Source organism: Terrapene carolina, unplaced genomic scaffold (assembly GCF_002925995.2).
Source record: "Terrapene carolina triunguis isolate 2854851 unplaced genomic scaffold, T_m_triunguis-2.0 Scaffold68, whole genome shotgun sequence".
Lineage (NCBI taxonomy): Eukaryota > Metazoa > Chordata > Testudines > Emydidae > Terrapene > Terrapene triunguis.
The window spans coordinates 65,114,595-65,130,976 of NW_020664419.1; the positions used below are offsets into that span (position 1 = coordinate 65,114,595).

The 16,382-nt window shown below is 37.6% G+C and overlaps 1 protein-coding gene across 1 annotated transcript in view; it reads left to right on the forward strand.

The window, feature by feature from the left end:
• Positions 1-16,382, forward strand: part of NAV3 (neuron navigator 3) — a 382,361-nt gene that overhangs the window by 330,449 nt on the left and 35,530 nt on the right. Inside the window, exons 21-22 of the mRNA XM_029910866.1 lie at positions 364-387; positions 3,667-3,744. Coding sequence (XP_029766726.1) covers positions 364-387; positions 3,667-3,744 — 102 coding nt within the window. The remainder of the gene's footprint in view (positions 1-363; positions 388-3,666; positions 3,745-16,382) is intronic.

Below are 16,382 nucleotides of genomic sequence, written 5' to 3' on the forward strand. Positions count from 1 at the left end.
CACACACACACACACACACACACACACACACACACACACACACACACTTTCCTTGATGTTTTATAACTGCAGTTGTTGTTACTGCAGTTCTTCTACTGTTCTTAAGAATACTTTAGCAATTCTAATAGACCTGATCCTGCTGTCATTACTCAGGCAAAATTTTATTTGTACTCAATTTGAGTTATTCCCAGTAAGGGCAAAAGGAGTTAATTCACTGTTTTTATTACAAATCTTTATTAAATTTGAATTCAATTATTTGTGCAGCTATATTGGGACATGTAATTTCTTGCTATTTTTGTTACTTTTATTATACTGCATTTTATTCTGTTTTTTTAAAAAGCTATTTTCTCTTTCTTCTTGCAGGCAGAAGAAAAGGCACATTCAGAGGTAAAAATCTTCCCTCAGTGTGATGAGATGCTTGTATAGTAGTATTATTAGAGCTCATTAGTTGACAGTATTGGTACAAAGTGGAGATTTGCTGCAAAAAAAGACACTATGCTAAAAATGCATTGCAGCTGTGCTGACAAATGGTTTTCTAGTCCTCAAGCTGCAGAATTTTTGGATCAGTTACAAAAAAGGTGGAGAGAGTCAATGAGTATCTCAGTCTTGAGGCACAAGGGGTCGGGATTTGTCTCTTTTCAGACCTCATCAGTACAGTTCCCTATTGAGCCAGAGGCATCTATGCAGATCAATGCAAGTGCTTCTTCTTGGGAGCAAGAAAACAAGGTCCACTCTTGAGCCTGTATCACTCACGTCATAGCATGTTGCACAGTGCTAAATTACTGAACCAGTCCATGTTGATGAATTTTAGAGAAAAGCAGATTGTCACCACATGTAAATCAGTTCTGAAGTAGGAAAAAAGCCACTCTCTCCTCATAGTCTATATGAACTAGTAACAAGGTAGGTCAGCAGCTGGATCCAATTATAGCCTTACACAAAGGGAGATATTAGTGCCATTTCTGCTGGAGCACCGGTAGTAAAATGGCACCAAGGATCCCGCTGCCACTTCACACAGACACACACTTTTTTGGAACATTTTCTTAAACCTTCCTTGATTCCTGCAATCATTCTGCATTTCTTCCACACTTAAAATGTTTAATATACGGCAAAGGGTTGATAATGACACTTGTTAAAAGGTTTTATGAAATAGTGTGGAGGTGGGGAGAAAAATAAGCATATCCTCTCTTACCCCACAGTATATTTCAATATTGATTTCACCTAACACTTTCTAGGGTCTTTTCTATGAAAGATAAAGCAGAGGATTTACTGTTAACTTACAGCAGCTTAGGTGGCATTTTTACATACTTCACTTCCCAGTGCACAGAGGTGAAATCGCCCCTCTTTTTGTCACTTTGTGTCTTGAAGATGAGTTTCATGGACATTATCAATCTCTAGGGAAAAGGGGTATTGAATAGCACAACATGAGAACCACCTTATTGTAGGTGCAGGAGTGTGCTACAAGTGTAGCTAAGACAAAAAGGGGAGTAATTGGCATTGAAAACAAGGGAGAGAGGTTGGGGAAGGGAAAACAGTCCAGATGAAGAGAAAGCTTAGTAACCTATGTCCCTTGCTTTGCACCAGTGAGAACATCCTTGGTTCACACACTAGTCTTTGTATATATGAGTATTCATCGATTTTTAAAGCATGCACAATATTTTTCGTATTGATTTTCATGGGAATCACCTCGCTAAAGCACTGCAATCTCCTTTATAAACGTAAGCATTAATGTGAAAATGATATGTGTGTGCTCACTTTTCTTGCCTGGCTTTACCCATCTTACTTTTGTGCTGGGGAGGAATCCATTGTATGTGAGAATCTGAGAGAGATTTAGAGGCCTATGTGGCAGCTGAGCTCTCAGATAGGAGTTAAGTGGGGTTTAAGTGATGCACAGGCTTTGTGCTGAATATCTGTACTGGGTGAATTTCATCCTCGTGCATTGCATAAAATATTTTTTTCTGAGGCAAGTGTTTTTCCTAAAAAGAAACATTAGACTTGGGCTGAATTTATTTTCACTCTTGAAAGTATGGAGAAGAATTTAAATGTACTTGTTATATTTGTCCCGCAGTATTTTAAAACATATGAGGCTTTAAGAGGGCATACAATTATATTGCACTGAATGCAGGGGACATTTTTTTTATAGGACCAATCCTATTCAACTTATTCATAAATGATCTGGAGAAAGGGGTAAACAGTGAGGTGGCAAAGTTTGCAGATGATACTAAACTGCTAAAGATAGTTAAGTCCAAAGCAGACTGTGAAGAACTTCAAAAAGATCTCACAAAACTAAGTGATTGGGCAACAAAATGGCAAATGAAATTTAATGTGGATAAATGTAAAGTAATGCACATTGGAAAAAATAACCCCAACTATACATACAATATGATGGGGGCTAATTTAGCTACAACAAGTCAGGAAAAAGATCTTGGAGTCATCGTGGATAGTTCTCTGAAAATGTCCACGCAGTGTGCAGAGGCGGTCAAAAAAGCAAACAGGATGTTAGGAATCATTAAAAAGGGGATAGAGAATAAGACTGAGAATATATTATTGCCCTTATATAAATCGATGGTACGCCCTCATCTCGAATACTGCGTACAGATGTGGTCTCCTCATCTCAAAAAAGATATACTGGCACTAGAAAAGGTTCAGAAAAGGGCAACTAAAATGATTAAGGGTTTGGAACGGGTCCCATATGAGGAGAGATTAAAGAGGCTAGGACTCTTCAGCTTGGAAAAGAGGAGACTAAGGGGGGATATGATAGAGGTATATAAAATCATGAGTGATGTGGAGAAAGTGAATAAGGAAAAGTTATTTACTTATTCCCATAATACAAGAACTAGGGGTCATCAAATGAAATTAATAGGCAGCAGGTTTAAAACAAATAAAAGGAAATTCTTCTTCACGCAGCGCACAGTCAACTTGTGGAACTCCTTACCTGAGGAGGTTGTGAAGGCTAGGACTATAACAGAGTTTAAAAGAGAACTGGATAAATTCATGGTGGTTAAGTCTATTACTGGCTATTAGCCAGGACGGGTAAGGAATGGTGTCCCTAGCCTCTGTCTGTCAGAGGGTGGAGATGGATGGCAGGAGAGAGATCACTTGATCATTGCCTGTTAGGTTCACTCCCTCTGGGGCACCTGGCATTGGCCACTGTCAGTAGACAGGATACTGGGCTAGATGGACCTTTGGTCTGACCCGGTACGGCCTTTCTTATGTTCTTATAGCACGTATAGTAATTCTTGGCGTGAGTGCATCAAGTTCTTCTATTTTCAGGACCTGAGGCTTTATTAAGGGATGGTACAAATGATATTGTATATATCGAGCCACATTTTCAAAAATTAGGGCCTAGAAAATTAGGTTCCAAACATCACATTTGCATGTTCAAGCTGGGAATTGTGCACATACTGTAAGTACCAATTTGTACATCAGATAAGAGCTCCCATAAATGGGGCCTTTGAGTGTACAATGGAAACATGCACAAATGCTCTGTGCGCAGTTTAGATGCCAAACTATTATGATTTTGTAATTTGGCTTTTTGAGTATTTTACAATTCATATATATGGAATTACAATACTGTAAAGCATTAATGATCAGCTAAAGAAAAAATAAAGGAAATGAAATAGCTGATGAAACAAAAATGTGATATGAGTTTATCTGTTCTCAATCCAGCAAATTCATAAACTCCGAAGGGAACTGGTTGCATCACAGGAAAAAGTTGCCACCCTCACATCCCAGCTTTCAGCAAATGTAAGTAGTTTTTGCTTTATTATTGTAAATAATTCTTGAAACAAATAACTTCCAAAAGCTGCTGGTCTTCTAATAAGTTCTTAAAGATGTACCATAATCTTTCAGTTCAGTGCAAGTGAAAGGTGCCCAAATCATAGTCCTGGAGACTTGAGGTCCTTTTAACTATGTATTTATTTCAATGTGTTTATAATGCACAGATAAGGTTGGTCTGGGGACCTATATCCACTGAACAGGTACAATACGGGCATCCCACCAAATAGCTTGATCCGAAATGGAAGAGTTCATCTCCTGGTGTTACAGCCTTGCAGTCTCCATGCTGCTCAGTCTTTAGTGTCTCTTCTGATACTGTCAACAAGAGTACAAGCTGTAATGTTATTTTGTGATGTGATACCTGTTCCCTAAGGACCCAATTCTGCTGCCCTTATTCATGTTTAGTACCTGAATAGTCTCATTTTACCCAATGTGAGTAAGGGTGACAGAATCAAGCCCAATGAAATGAAGCCACCAATCCATTTTATGGGTTATTGAACAACTAGTGGAATGTAAAGCACTTGAATCATATCTGGTCAGAGACAGATATGAAACAGCAACCTATAGCAATGGTGAAAGACCCTGTATTCCATTATATGTCACCTAAACCAGCAAGTCCTCAAAACACCTGTTTGCTTGTCTGAGCAATAATGATAGTCTCATTTTTGTGATGGATATTAAATTTCTGCTACAGAGTACAACTATTACATTTTTTAAAAATTGAACAGCAGTTTTCGGTGCTGCCTTACTGAATGATATAGACACCAAAGGAGAGAGTTAACTCATATCAGCTGCAATAAAACAATACAATTTTTGAAGATTTATTATATTAGTATACTAAGTAAAAAAAATACCAAAATCCTCTATTTGGAAAATTCGAATAAATACCTTATCATCAATTTTTTATAAAAAGAAGAAAAAATAAATATTGAAGTAAGTACTGTGTTTGAAATATATTTTGTGTTTCTTCCAACTTCTGCAAAATGAATTAATATAGCTTTCACTGAAGTAGGGTAATTGTCGTCATGCAGTAAAATGTAAAGTGTCATCTTATGATGGTGGTGGGCATAGAAAATTATCCAGGTAGACAATATGGTTTTTTTACAGTATATGTGTTCTATATATGGAGTTAAGTGAAGGTTAATATCAAGGGACTTTCCAGCATAGCTAAACACACAATTGTCCAGCCAGTTCTCCAGAAAGAGTTTTTACACAACCAAAATTTTCCAGCTATCTTCCTGTGTTGAATTTCTGGGTAGAGAAACTGAAAAACTGAAGAGCCATTGCTAACTTCACCTGTGCTCCACCAGTGTCCTAGACCCATACCAGTTAGGTTTCCCATGAGGATATGGCACAGAGACAGTGGTATTTGCTTAGAGGACAACTTGCACCTAACCATGGAAAGTGGTCAGACTTTGCAGATGATACAAAACTACTCAAGATAGTTAAGTCCCAAGCAGACTGCGAAGAGCTACAAAAGGATCTCACAAAACTGGGTGACTGGGCAACAAAATGGCAGATGAAGTTCAATGTTGATTATTGCAAAATAATGCACATTGGAAAACATAATCCCAACTATACATATAAAATGATGGGGTCTAAATTAGCTATTACTACTCAAGAAAGAGATCTTGGAGTCCCTTTGGATAGTTCTCCGAAAACATCCAGTCATTGTACAGCAGCAGTCAAAAAAGCGAAAAGAATGTTGGGAATCATTAAGAAAGGGATAGATAAGAAGACAGAAAATATCATATTGCTGCTCTATAAATTCACAGGATGCCCACATCTTGAATACTGTGTGCAGATGGGGTCACCCCATCTCAAAAAAGATATATTGGAATTGGAAAAGGTTCAGAAAAGGGCAACAAAAATGATTAGGGGTATGGAACGGCTTCCATATGAGGAGAGATGAATAAGACTGGGACTTTTCAGCTTGGAAAAGAGATGTCTAAGGGGAGATATGATAGAGAGCTATAAAATCATGACTGGTGTGGAGAAAGTAAATAAGGAAGTGTTATTTACTCCTCATAACACATGAACTAGGGTTCTCCAAATGAAATTAATAGGCAGCAGGTTTAAAACAAACAAAAGGAAGTATTTTTTTCACACAGTGCACAATCACCTGTGGAACTCCTTGCCAGAGAAAGAATAAAACGCATTATGAAAACTGGTCAACACAATATCATTACTCTCAGAAGAAAACACTTGGTGGCTTTGAGTTCCTTCTGGATACATAACTGACACTGCAGAGATACTTTCCAATAGCTGCAAAAAGTACCTTCCACTTATGATTATCTAGAAGTCTGAAATTCATCCGCATAGCAATAGAGTTGATCATGATAATCCATGCATTTGTGTCCTCCAGATTATTGGAATGAGCTCTACCTAGCCATGAAACCTTAGACGCACACAAGATCCAATTGGAACGGCATGCAGCAGCTTGCCTGTCAAGCAATGCCAGTCAGCAGGAGCACATCATCCTGGTCATTACACATTGAATACCAGTTTAAGTTTGAGGTTTGAAATTACTGGCTCCCTATGGAATGCCAGTTTAAATTTGAGGTGTTGGCTTTGCTCTTCAAAGCCCTCCATCGGTTGCACCAGGTTATCTCAGGAACTCCCTCTTCCTTGATGACCAAGGCCAGCCACCACAGGTGCACTCCTCAGGAACAATGAAACGATCACCAAGAGCAAGAGTAGTGTGAGGGGATGACAGAGCTTTCCTAGCAGCTGGTTCAAAACTGTGGTGACCCTTCGTTGTTTACAGTGATGTAACTGTGTTGGTCCCAGGATATGAGAGAGACAAGGCAGGTGAGGTAATAACATTTATTGGATCAACTTATCTTGGGAAAGGTACAAGCTTTTGAGCTATGCAGAGCTCTTCTTCAGGTCTGGGGAAGGAAGCAGAGTGTCTGAGCTAAATACGAGTTGGGACAGATTGTTAAGTAGAAGGGGTTACACATGTTGGAGGCAGTCACTTGAAATGAAGTGGGCAATTGTGAGTTAAATTGTTATGCATAAAGGGTTGGAAGTGGGAAATTAAGAGTAACAGGCAGTGTGGTGTGTTACAAATTGTTGTAATAAGCCGTAAAATGATCCTTCCTGTAAGAGCTAAAATGACCAAATGCTTCTGACAGGACTAAAGTTCTATCTTTTCAATGTAGCTCTCCCATCGTATCAATGATAATAATTTCTTTTTAAAAATTTTACCTCTCCTAGAATAAGAGGAAGAGGACCACAGAGATGATGCAAATTTAGACTCTCTGTAGGATTTATATAATTCTGTAAGGTACTCAAGATACCACAGTGATGAATGCAGTACAAATATAGATAGGTGTGGAGGGGAGAACATTATAAAACTGGTTTCAGAGTAGCAGCCGTGTTAGTCTGTATCCGCAAAAAGAACAGGAGTACTTGTGGCACCTTAGAGACTAACAAATTTATTAGAGCATAAGCTTTCGTGGGCTACAACCCACTTCTTCGGATGCATAATAAAACTGCACATTATAAAACTGTGAGTGGAATTCATATGCTGCAATAACAGTGCTGATCTATAACTAATGGAAACTGGGCTATTTCACAGAGAGCTCCCTGTTGTTCCTCCCAGTTGTCATACAGAAATGACATGAGTTATTGAACGTGTTATCAGGAGATAATGCAATATAGGGAATGTGAGCACTGTGTGTACTGTGTGCAGTTACTATGGTTTCAGAGTTACCAGATAATGGCTGTACAATCTAGTGAGGTTTTTAAAGGCAGTTCAGGAAATAGCTAGAGTTACCATCTTTGGTGAAAGTTGAGATGTTTGAGAGATAACATTATTGTACATTTTACTTGGAGTGTGCTTCCCTAATAATGTGTGATAACACAATACATTAAGAATGTACTATATCTACTCAGTGCCTTACTTACTTTAAAACCTAGAGGTACTGAGAATTCTGGGATGACTAAAATTTAGACCTACAGAGATTTCCATTAATTTAAAGAAATGTCTGTGCATTCTCAGGTACCAGTGTGTGGTAGCTTTGGGAAAATGATGATTCTCTGATGACATTAGGAATCCCTCAGCGTGGCTTGCTGTTGTTGGGTTACTCCACTGAGATTTATAGCATGAATGACACCTTCTTGGGCTGTGATTTTTTTCCCTTCATATCTTACAAGAAAAACAGTATTGGGCTCGATCTTTACTTTGATGGGAGGTCAACATAACAGACAATCAAAAAAACAAGGATGCCTCAGGATGTCATACCGGTGATTCGTTAGTTGACACTTTTCCTTCCACTACTGAACCAGTATTCCAGCATGTTCCAGCACTGCTCCAGAGAAGACCAGGAAGCAGATTGTCACTCAGAGAGTCACAATTTGCCTCCCTGTCTTCTCCCATTCTCTGGTCTGATACCAGAAGCAGCATATGATACCCCACAAGCAAGCCTATCTATGCTACCCAGTATGTTTGGGTGGGAGAAGTAAAGTCTATATCCCCTTTCTTCCTTGCACTGGCTATCTGTGCTACAGGTTGTTGCATAGGAGGGGGAAGAGCCACTGTCTCCCTCATCCCCGTGCAAGTGAGTGGGAGAGGGTGGGGACTGGGTAGAGCCTAGACCAGGGATCGGCAACCTTTGGCACGCGGGTCGCGAGGGTAAGCACCCTGGCAAGCCAGGCCAGTTTGTTGATCTGTCGCGTCCGCAGGTTTGGCCGATCACGGCTCCCACTGGCTGCGGTTCACCGCTCCAGGCCAATGGGGGCTGCAGAAAGCCGCGGCCAGCACATCCCTCGGCCTGCACCACTTCCCGCCGCCCCCATTGGCTTGGGACAGTGAACCGCGGCCAGTTGGAGCCGCGATTGGCCGAACCTGCGGACGCGGCAGGTAAACAAACCGGCCCAGCCCACCAGGGTGCTTACCCTGGCGACCCGCATGCCAAAGGTTGCCGATCCCTGGTCTAGGCTCTACCCAGTCCCCACCCTCTCCCACTCACTTGCACAGGGATGAGGGAGACAGTGGCTCTTCCCCCTCCTATGCTACCACCTGTAGCACAGATAGCTAGTGCAAGGAAGAAAGGGGATATAAGGTTGTTTTTTTTAGTCAAAATTACTTTTTGTTTAGATTTTTACTTCAATTTAATTTTTTTAAAGAAAAAAACTTGAAAATGAAACAAAAAATAATGTTGTTTGACACAAAATGATCCCCCCCCCATTTTTTGGAAACAGATTATTTGCACAGCGCTTTTGTGCATCTGTGTGTATAACAAGAATGCCAAGTGGTAAGACCTCTAGTCTCATGGGAAGGATAGCACCCCCAATAGCACAGTAAATACATAGACCCTATATTTGTCTGTATGTACATATATATGTAAATCTTTGTGTGAGAGTATGTATTTGTGTATGCAGATACGCACCACGTGTAGTGGTGATATCCATGTGCTAAACTAAACTTATCATGCTCTCTTGACTGTGTCACCTGCCTACTAATCCATCTCTATGGAAACTGCTTATACCACTCTAAACTTGTGAGCAGTTTTAAAAGAGATCCTGTTAGCAGCAGGAAAAAACCTCCCACAGAAACTTCTCCTTTTTTTCCAAACCCCTCAACATCTGGAATTCCTCCCAAAATTATACTTTTTTGGTGCATGAAACTCAGGGGTTTCATATCCTCCATGCATCAATAGGGGATTTAGACTCTTTATTGGTTAAAAAGATCTTAGATGAAAAGCAACCATTACTTATAACTGCAACTTTCTTGCATGCTGTCACAAGATATATATTTTACAAATCTGTCTGGTGAAAATCACTGTCAGAATTAAGTCCAGTCCTAGGTTGCTTCCCTCTCTTATCACTGGTATAAAAGATTTAAAGCCTAATAGAAAACACCTTCCTATAAACTCAAAGAATCAAAGGGACCCTCTTGCTGATATGCTACATGTAAGTGTGTTGTGTGTGTTTTCTTGGGTATGTTTTATCAGATCTTATTTACTATTAATAAAAAGTACAGAAGGATTTATGTTTTCAATAAATTATAGTTTATGTAATCATGTAATTGTTATCTGGACTGTGAGATTTATTCTGTTCACAGAATAAAAAATCAATATAAATATTGCAAATTAGTTTAAAGGTAATTTTTTATATATAGTTAAAATTAATTATCATATGAAAAACTCAAGGAGGCTTTTCATTTTAGTTAGACCCTTTCTTCATCATAGTAAACACAGGTTTTAGCTATCAAATAAATACAGAATTCTAGTTGTATATCTTTAAAGCTCCGAGGCATACTTGACAAATCTCCTTCATTTCACTCATTTGATACCAAAGTTACCTACATTCCACAGAAATGTGAAGTTATTTAAAGCAGAAATAATCATGAACCAGTCAGTGTTCTAGAAGTTACACTAAAAGAAGGAATCTCACAGCATTTTCAGTTCCCTGCATGAAGAATTTTGTGCTGTCCCTCACGTTGAGTCTTTGTCACACATTACCTCTCACTTTTGGGCCACAGCAAGTCAAATGTTGTATGAGAGAGTTTCCTGTATTCTATTGGCCCGGACACTGTTTAACCATTTCAGATATCCCTGTTGTGGAAATATCCATCTTTTGATCCTCAGTCCTTGAGCCTCCAATTTCCCAGTCCTTTCAGTATCTGGAAAATATGCAACCCTTTGTTCTCACTCTGCTCTGGGGAGGAAAACCTATTGCTAATATTCATCATTAATAATTATCTCCTCACCCACCTACCCAACTTATTTTACTGTATAAAGTTTCTCTTGGCAAAGTCAAGCAAAAGTACTCTATCGAAGTGAACATTTTTGTCTTTCATTTCATTTCTATATTATTATGCATCTTTTCCTTCATTTGCTTAGTCATGAAAGCATTGTGGTAAGGCTTATGCAGTACATGTATTGCTACAAGAATTGACAAGTTGAAATATGATCAGATTAGCCAAGGCTTTGCTTTCTGTTTTCGGGTTGAAGCCTGTCAATTACTAGGTAGACCATTCTTCAAATATTTGGAAACCCTTGTTAAAAGTTTTGCTTGTTTGGGTTTACTTTTGTTATGCAAGTTCTGTTATATCAAGCACTCTGATTTCATCTATTTCTCTCATTTGATAAACTCCAAAGTGTTTTACTTGGGAGTGATTAAACCTACGCAGAGTCCAGCTGCTGCTTGGGTGCTTAATTTACAGTTAGTTTGAGATTCTGGCTTTTAGTCTGTTGCTTGGTTCTGTGCCACTAAAGGGCAAATCTCAATACTAATTAAGGGCAGCTTTTAGTTCAAAATGTATCCAACCAGCAAACTCTCTGCTTGACTGACCAGGGCTCAGATTCCAGTCATCAGCCTGAGCTTCAGTCCTTCCCTGTGTTTTCAGTGTTACTTTGATCAATGCCTCGTACTGTATAAATCTGAAGGGTGCATGACGGCAAAACTGTAGTAGACCCAGGATGCCACTAGAAAGCAGAGGGGGTTCTTCGGCTAACACTCTTGTTTGGCCAGCCCTGAACCACTATCCTACGGCCAAACAACAAGATAATAGCAGCAGGCGAGCAGGAAAGGTCACCAGATGTACAGTCGCTTCTTGCAATCAGCCAGAACCCTTGTGGCCTCTCTCACATCCTTTCATTCAGCCATGTCAGGTGGGAGGAAATTTATTTACTTATCTTTATTTTATAAATGTGAGCAGAGCAGTACAAGCTATAAAGAATGTAAGCAAACATAGCCTTGGGTATATAGACATCACATTCAAGGTGGGCATTAAACCCAAGATTGTGTTTTCCAAGAATCTCATAAAATTCAATGTTTAAAATCAGGTTCTGGTCTTCTTACATTGTGGGACTCATTCTGCACATCCTGTGCACCCACATCTCCAGTTGCTTTCCAAGGGAGTTGTAGATGCAAAGAATGCAACATCAGGTTGTATAGTAGATATGGCATTAGTTGTATAACTTGTTACAAATGAATAATATTTGGATATACTTTGCTCTAGAAATGCTTTTAATATTGCTAACAACATATTGAATGGCTATGCAATTCCTTAACTATGGCTCCAAAGTATCACTTCAAATATCAGTACTGCACTATAAATGTAAAAATATAAGCATGTTTGTGTTGAAATAAGTGGCATTTATGCTAATTATTCTAGAGTATTTTACTCATTATTTTAAATGTGTAGACTGTAACTGAAGCCATCTTCATACTCAACTAAGCCTTTTGAGATGCAAAGGATTGATTGTAAATACGTTTTTTAAGTATTTCTGTTCAGAAATATTATTTTATAAGAAACAAAGAATGGCTCTTTTTTCCATATTATGGATGATTTCAGTTCCTCACCCAAATATATCAAAAATATATTATTATTCAGTTTTTTTAATTGGAAATTCAAAAGTGTAAAATAGGTACCTCATTTAAATTTCTAAATATTAAAAAGGGTTTTTTGTAGAGCAACTGTTGCCTGGCATTACACATTTCAGTTGTGGTTTGGCTAATCAAGCTGAGAGGTCTTTTCCAATGAACAATCTGGCTAGATTGTACTATCCTTAGTCACTCCAGTGAGAGTAGTCCCACTGACACCTATTCATGAGTAGTCCCACTGACTTCTGTTTAAATAAGTGCTCACTAAAGTTGTTGCATGGTCTAGCTCTTTGAATTTAAAACAAAGTATTTATTTATTTGGTAGGCCATTACTCTATTCTATTGTGATAGACAACAAAAGTAATAAAAGTAAATATTATTCAATACAAATATAATTCTCTAATTACTTTCAGCATACAGCTTGCTTCTCATTCATGAGGTTTATGAAATAACTAACTAAAGAGCATGTTTTGAGCCCCTTAACATCCACAAACCCAGTCTTATTTATACTCCTGACAGTGTCTCTCAGGCGAGATCCGTCATCATCCAGATGCAATTCCACTCATGCTTTAAAATTATGCAATTTTTAACTGCAAGGAAAAAAATATATTCTATCATAGACTAATTTTTTTTTTTAAAAATATCCATGATTGTGACATAGCTATCATTTTCCAAAGGTTTTCAGGCCACAATATGACATATCTATATCAGACAATATAACTTTTCAATTCTTAATTTTCCCCATAATCTTCTGGTTAAATATTCATAGAGACATGCAATGTAAATTAAAGATTATACTATATGTAGCTCTGAATTTAAAATATAGATTATAATAAATATGCCCAATTACCTTCCAAAGACTTGTACTTTATTACAGCAGAATCATGAAAGAGTGGTATAAATTATGTATAATCAGAGCAAACAATTATATGTCCTCTTTGTGGTTTGCATGCGCACACCAAACAAACTGACACCTGAGAGTTATACTCATGGAAAACTGCGTGCATAACTATTCACACATTTTTTCATGAAGCAATGAATGGAGAAACTCCATTAGCTTGCTGTTAACAAATGTAAAATAGGAGAAAATTGGCTGTAGTTCCTCTATGAGAGTATGTTTTACTTCAGCTCTGATTATATGCTGAGTCACCTGTCATATTCAAGAGAATTAAAACAAGGTAAAGTTGCCTGGATTGTTCTGGTAATACAGTGCTGATTTTTCAAGTGGAAAGTGGCCTTGAAAACAAATGGTGGTTTTAAAAGGCAATTGCTGTTTTCTTTTAACTGACATGAGAGTGTGAGATTAGTGTAAGAAATCAAGTTGTGCTATTTCCAAAACATCAAGGATGACTTTAAACAGTATATATACTGATTTTAAAGTAATATATATATGTATATATATCTCCACTGTAATTATATATATTGTTTAACAGCGCGATTAATCACGATTAAATTTTTTTAAGTTAATTTCTTTAACAGTTAGCTTAAAGAAATGTACTCATGATTAATCGTACTGTTAAATAATAGAATACCAATTGAAATATATTAAATATTTTTGCATGTTTTTCTACATTTTCAAATGTATTGATTTCTATTACAACACAGAATACAAAATGTACAGTGCTCACTTTATATTATTATTTTTGATTACAAATATTTGCACTGTAAAAATGATAAAAAGAAATAATATTTTTCAATTCTCTTCATATAAGTATTGTAGTGCAATCTCTTTATCATGAAAGTGTAACTTACCAATGTAGATTTTTTTGTTACATAACTACACTCAAAAACAAAACAATGTAAAACTTTAGAGCCTACAAGTCCATTTAGTCCTAATTCTTGCTCAGCCAATGGCTAGGGCAAACAAATTTGTTTACATTTACGGGAGATACTGCTGCCTGCTTCTTATTTACAATGTGACCTGAAAGTGAGAAGAGGCTTTCACATGGCACTATTGTAGCCGGCGTTGCAAAGTATTTATGTGCCAGATATGCTAAACATTCGTATGCCCCTTTATGCTTTGGCCACCATTCCAAAGGACATGCTTCAATCCTGATGATGCTCATTAAAAAAATGTGCTAATTAAATTTGTGACTGAACTCCTTGGGGGAGAACTGTATGTCTCCCGTTCTGTTTTACCTGCATTCTGCCATATATTTCATGTCATAGCAGTCTTGGATGATGACCCAGCACATGTTCGTTTTAAAACACTTTCACAGCGGATTTGACAAAACGCAAAGAAGGTACCAACGTGGGATTTCTAAAAATAGCCACAGCACTCGACTCAAGGCTTAAGAATCTGAAGTGCCATCCAAAATCTGAGAGGGACGAGGTGTGGAGCATGCTTTCAGAAGACTTAAAAGCGGAACACTCCAATGCGGAAACTACAGAACCCGAACCACCAAAAAAGAAAATCAGCTTTCTGCTGGTGGCATCTGACATTTTCAGATGATGAAAATGAACATGAGTTGGTCCACTCTTCTTTGGATAGTTACCCAGCACAATCCCTCATTAGCATGGATGGTTGTCCTCTGGAATGGTGGTTGAAGCATGAAGGGACATATGACTCTTTAGCGCATCTGGCACGTAAATAACTTGCAACTCCGGTTACAACATGCCGTGCAAACACCTGTTCTCCCTTTCAGGTGACATTGTAAACAAGAATTGGGCAGCATTATCTCCTGCAAATTGTAACCAAACTTATTTGTCTGAGTGATTGGCTGAACAAGAAGTAGGACTGAGTGGACTTGTAGGCTCTAAAGTTTTATATTGTTTTATTTTTGAATGCAGGAATTTTTTGTACATAATTCTACATTTGTAAGTTCAACTTTCATGATAAAGAGATTGCAGTACAGTACTTGTATTAGGCGAATTTTGTTTTTTACAGTGCAAATATTTGTAATAAAAAAAAAATATAAAGTAAGCACTGTACACTTTGTATTCTGTGTTGTAATTGAAATCAATATAAATGTAGAAACCATCCAAAATATTTAAATAAATGGTATTCTCTTTTTGTTTAACAGCCCGATTAATCACGATAATTTTTTTAATCGTGCGATTAATCAGTTAATATTTTTAATCACTTGACAGCCCTAATATATATGTATATATGTATACACACACACATATATGTATATATGTATACACACACACACACACATATATATATATAAACTGTATTCTATAATTTAGGCTGACAATTTCATAAATGCATGCCAAATATGCAAAACAGATATCTGTATACACAATTGCTGATTAATCTCTAGGAAACTACATGTTTTCCATGTACACTTAGGCTCATGTTTATAAAAATTTAGCCCTTCAGGCATAAATCTTTTCAGGACAAGCTTAAGGCTAAGTTATGAAATAGAATATATATCCTTGAGCATATGTTGAAAGCAGATTGTTTGACTACTACTACCATAAATAATTAAATTATTGTTTATAACTCTATGTCTGCTTATAACACAGACTTTTACATGATGTTGCAGAATCTTACATCACTCTAAAAGATGTACAAAACAATTTACAGCCTGCAAAAAAACAGTTCTCATTCGACCAGTCTCAGGTGCATAAATATCCTTCCATCTATGAGAAATAATATGCAGAGCAAGGTTTTGGGAGGTTCCTTTCACCTCCCAACAGCATACCTTGACATGGGCCAAACAAAGTCTTCTGTGTTGTATCCTCTTCCCCCACCATTCATCTGCCTTAATCTGTTTTAGACTGTACACTTTTCAGGACACAGTTATTTATTTCTGTGTGCTTGGACAATACCTAGAAGATTTTGGGAACAACTAAGTACACCTGAATGTATTTGAACAACATTAATAATTGTGCTCACAAATGAATTAGAACTTGCATCTGAAAAAGCTGTTGAGTAGCATATATGTTTGTATGCACCAAAGAGTTAATTTTGCACATAAATGGGTGCTTGAACAAGCACAGTTAATCTCTTTGCATACACATATGCCTACTTTGGGTGTGCATGTTTTGGAAACACAGTACAGGTGCCTAAATTTGAAAACTTTGCCTATAGTTACTTTCATTTTACTATTTGGTTTTGTGACAGGAGATTCCATAATTCTAGCGTGTACTGTATTCTCAATTCCCACCCTATGTATTTGATTCAGGAGTGCTCTCCCGTTTGACAAATTTTATACTGTTTAAAATTAGGTACTTTTCAGGAGCAATGAATTCACATTTTGTAAAAGAACCTCTCTCCTTTAACCATATCTTGTTCGTTCTCTCTCATCTTGTCAAGGTCCTCC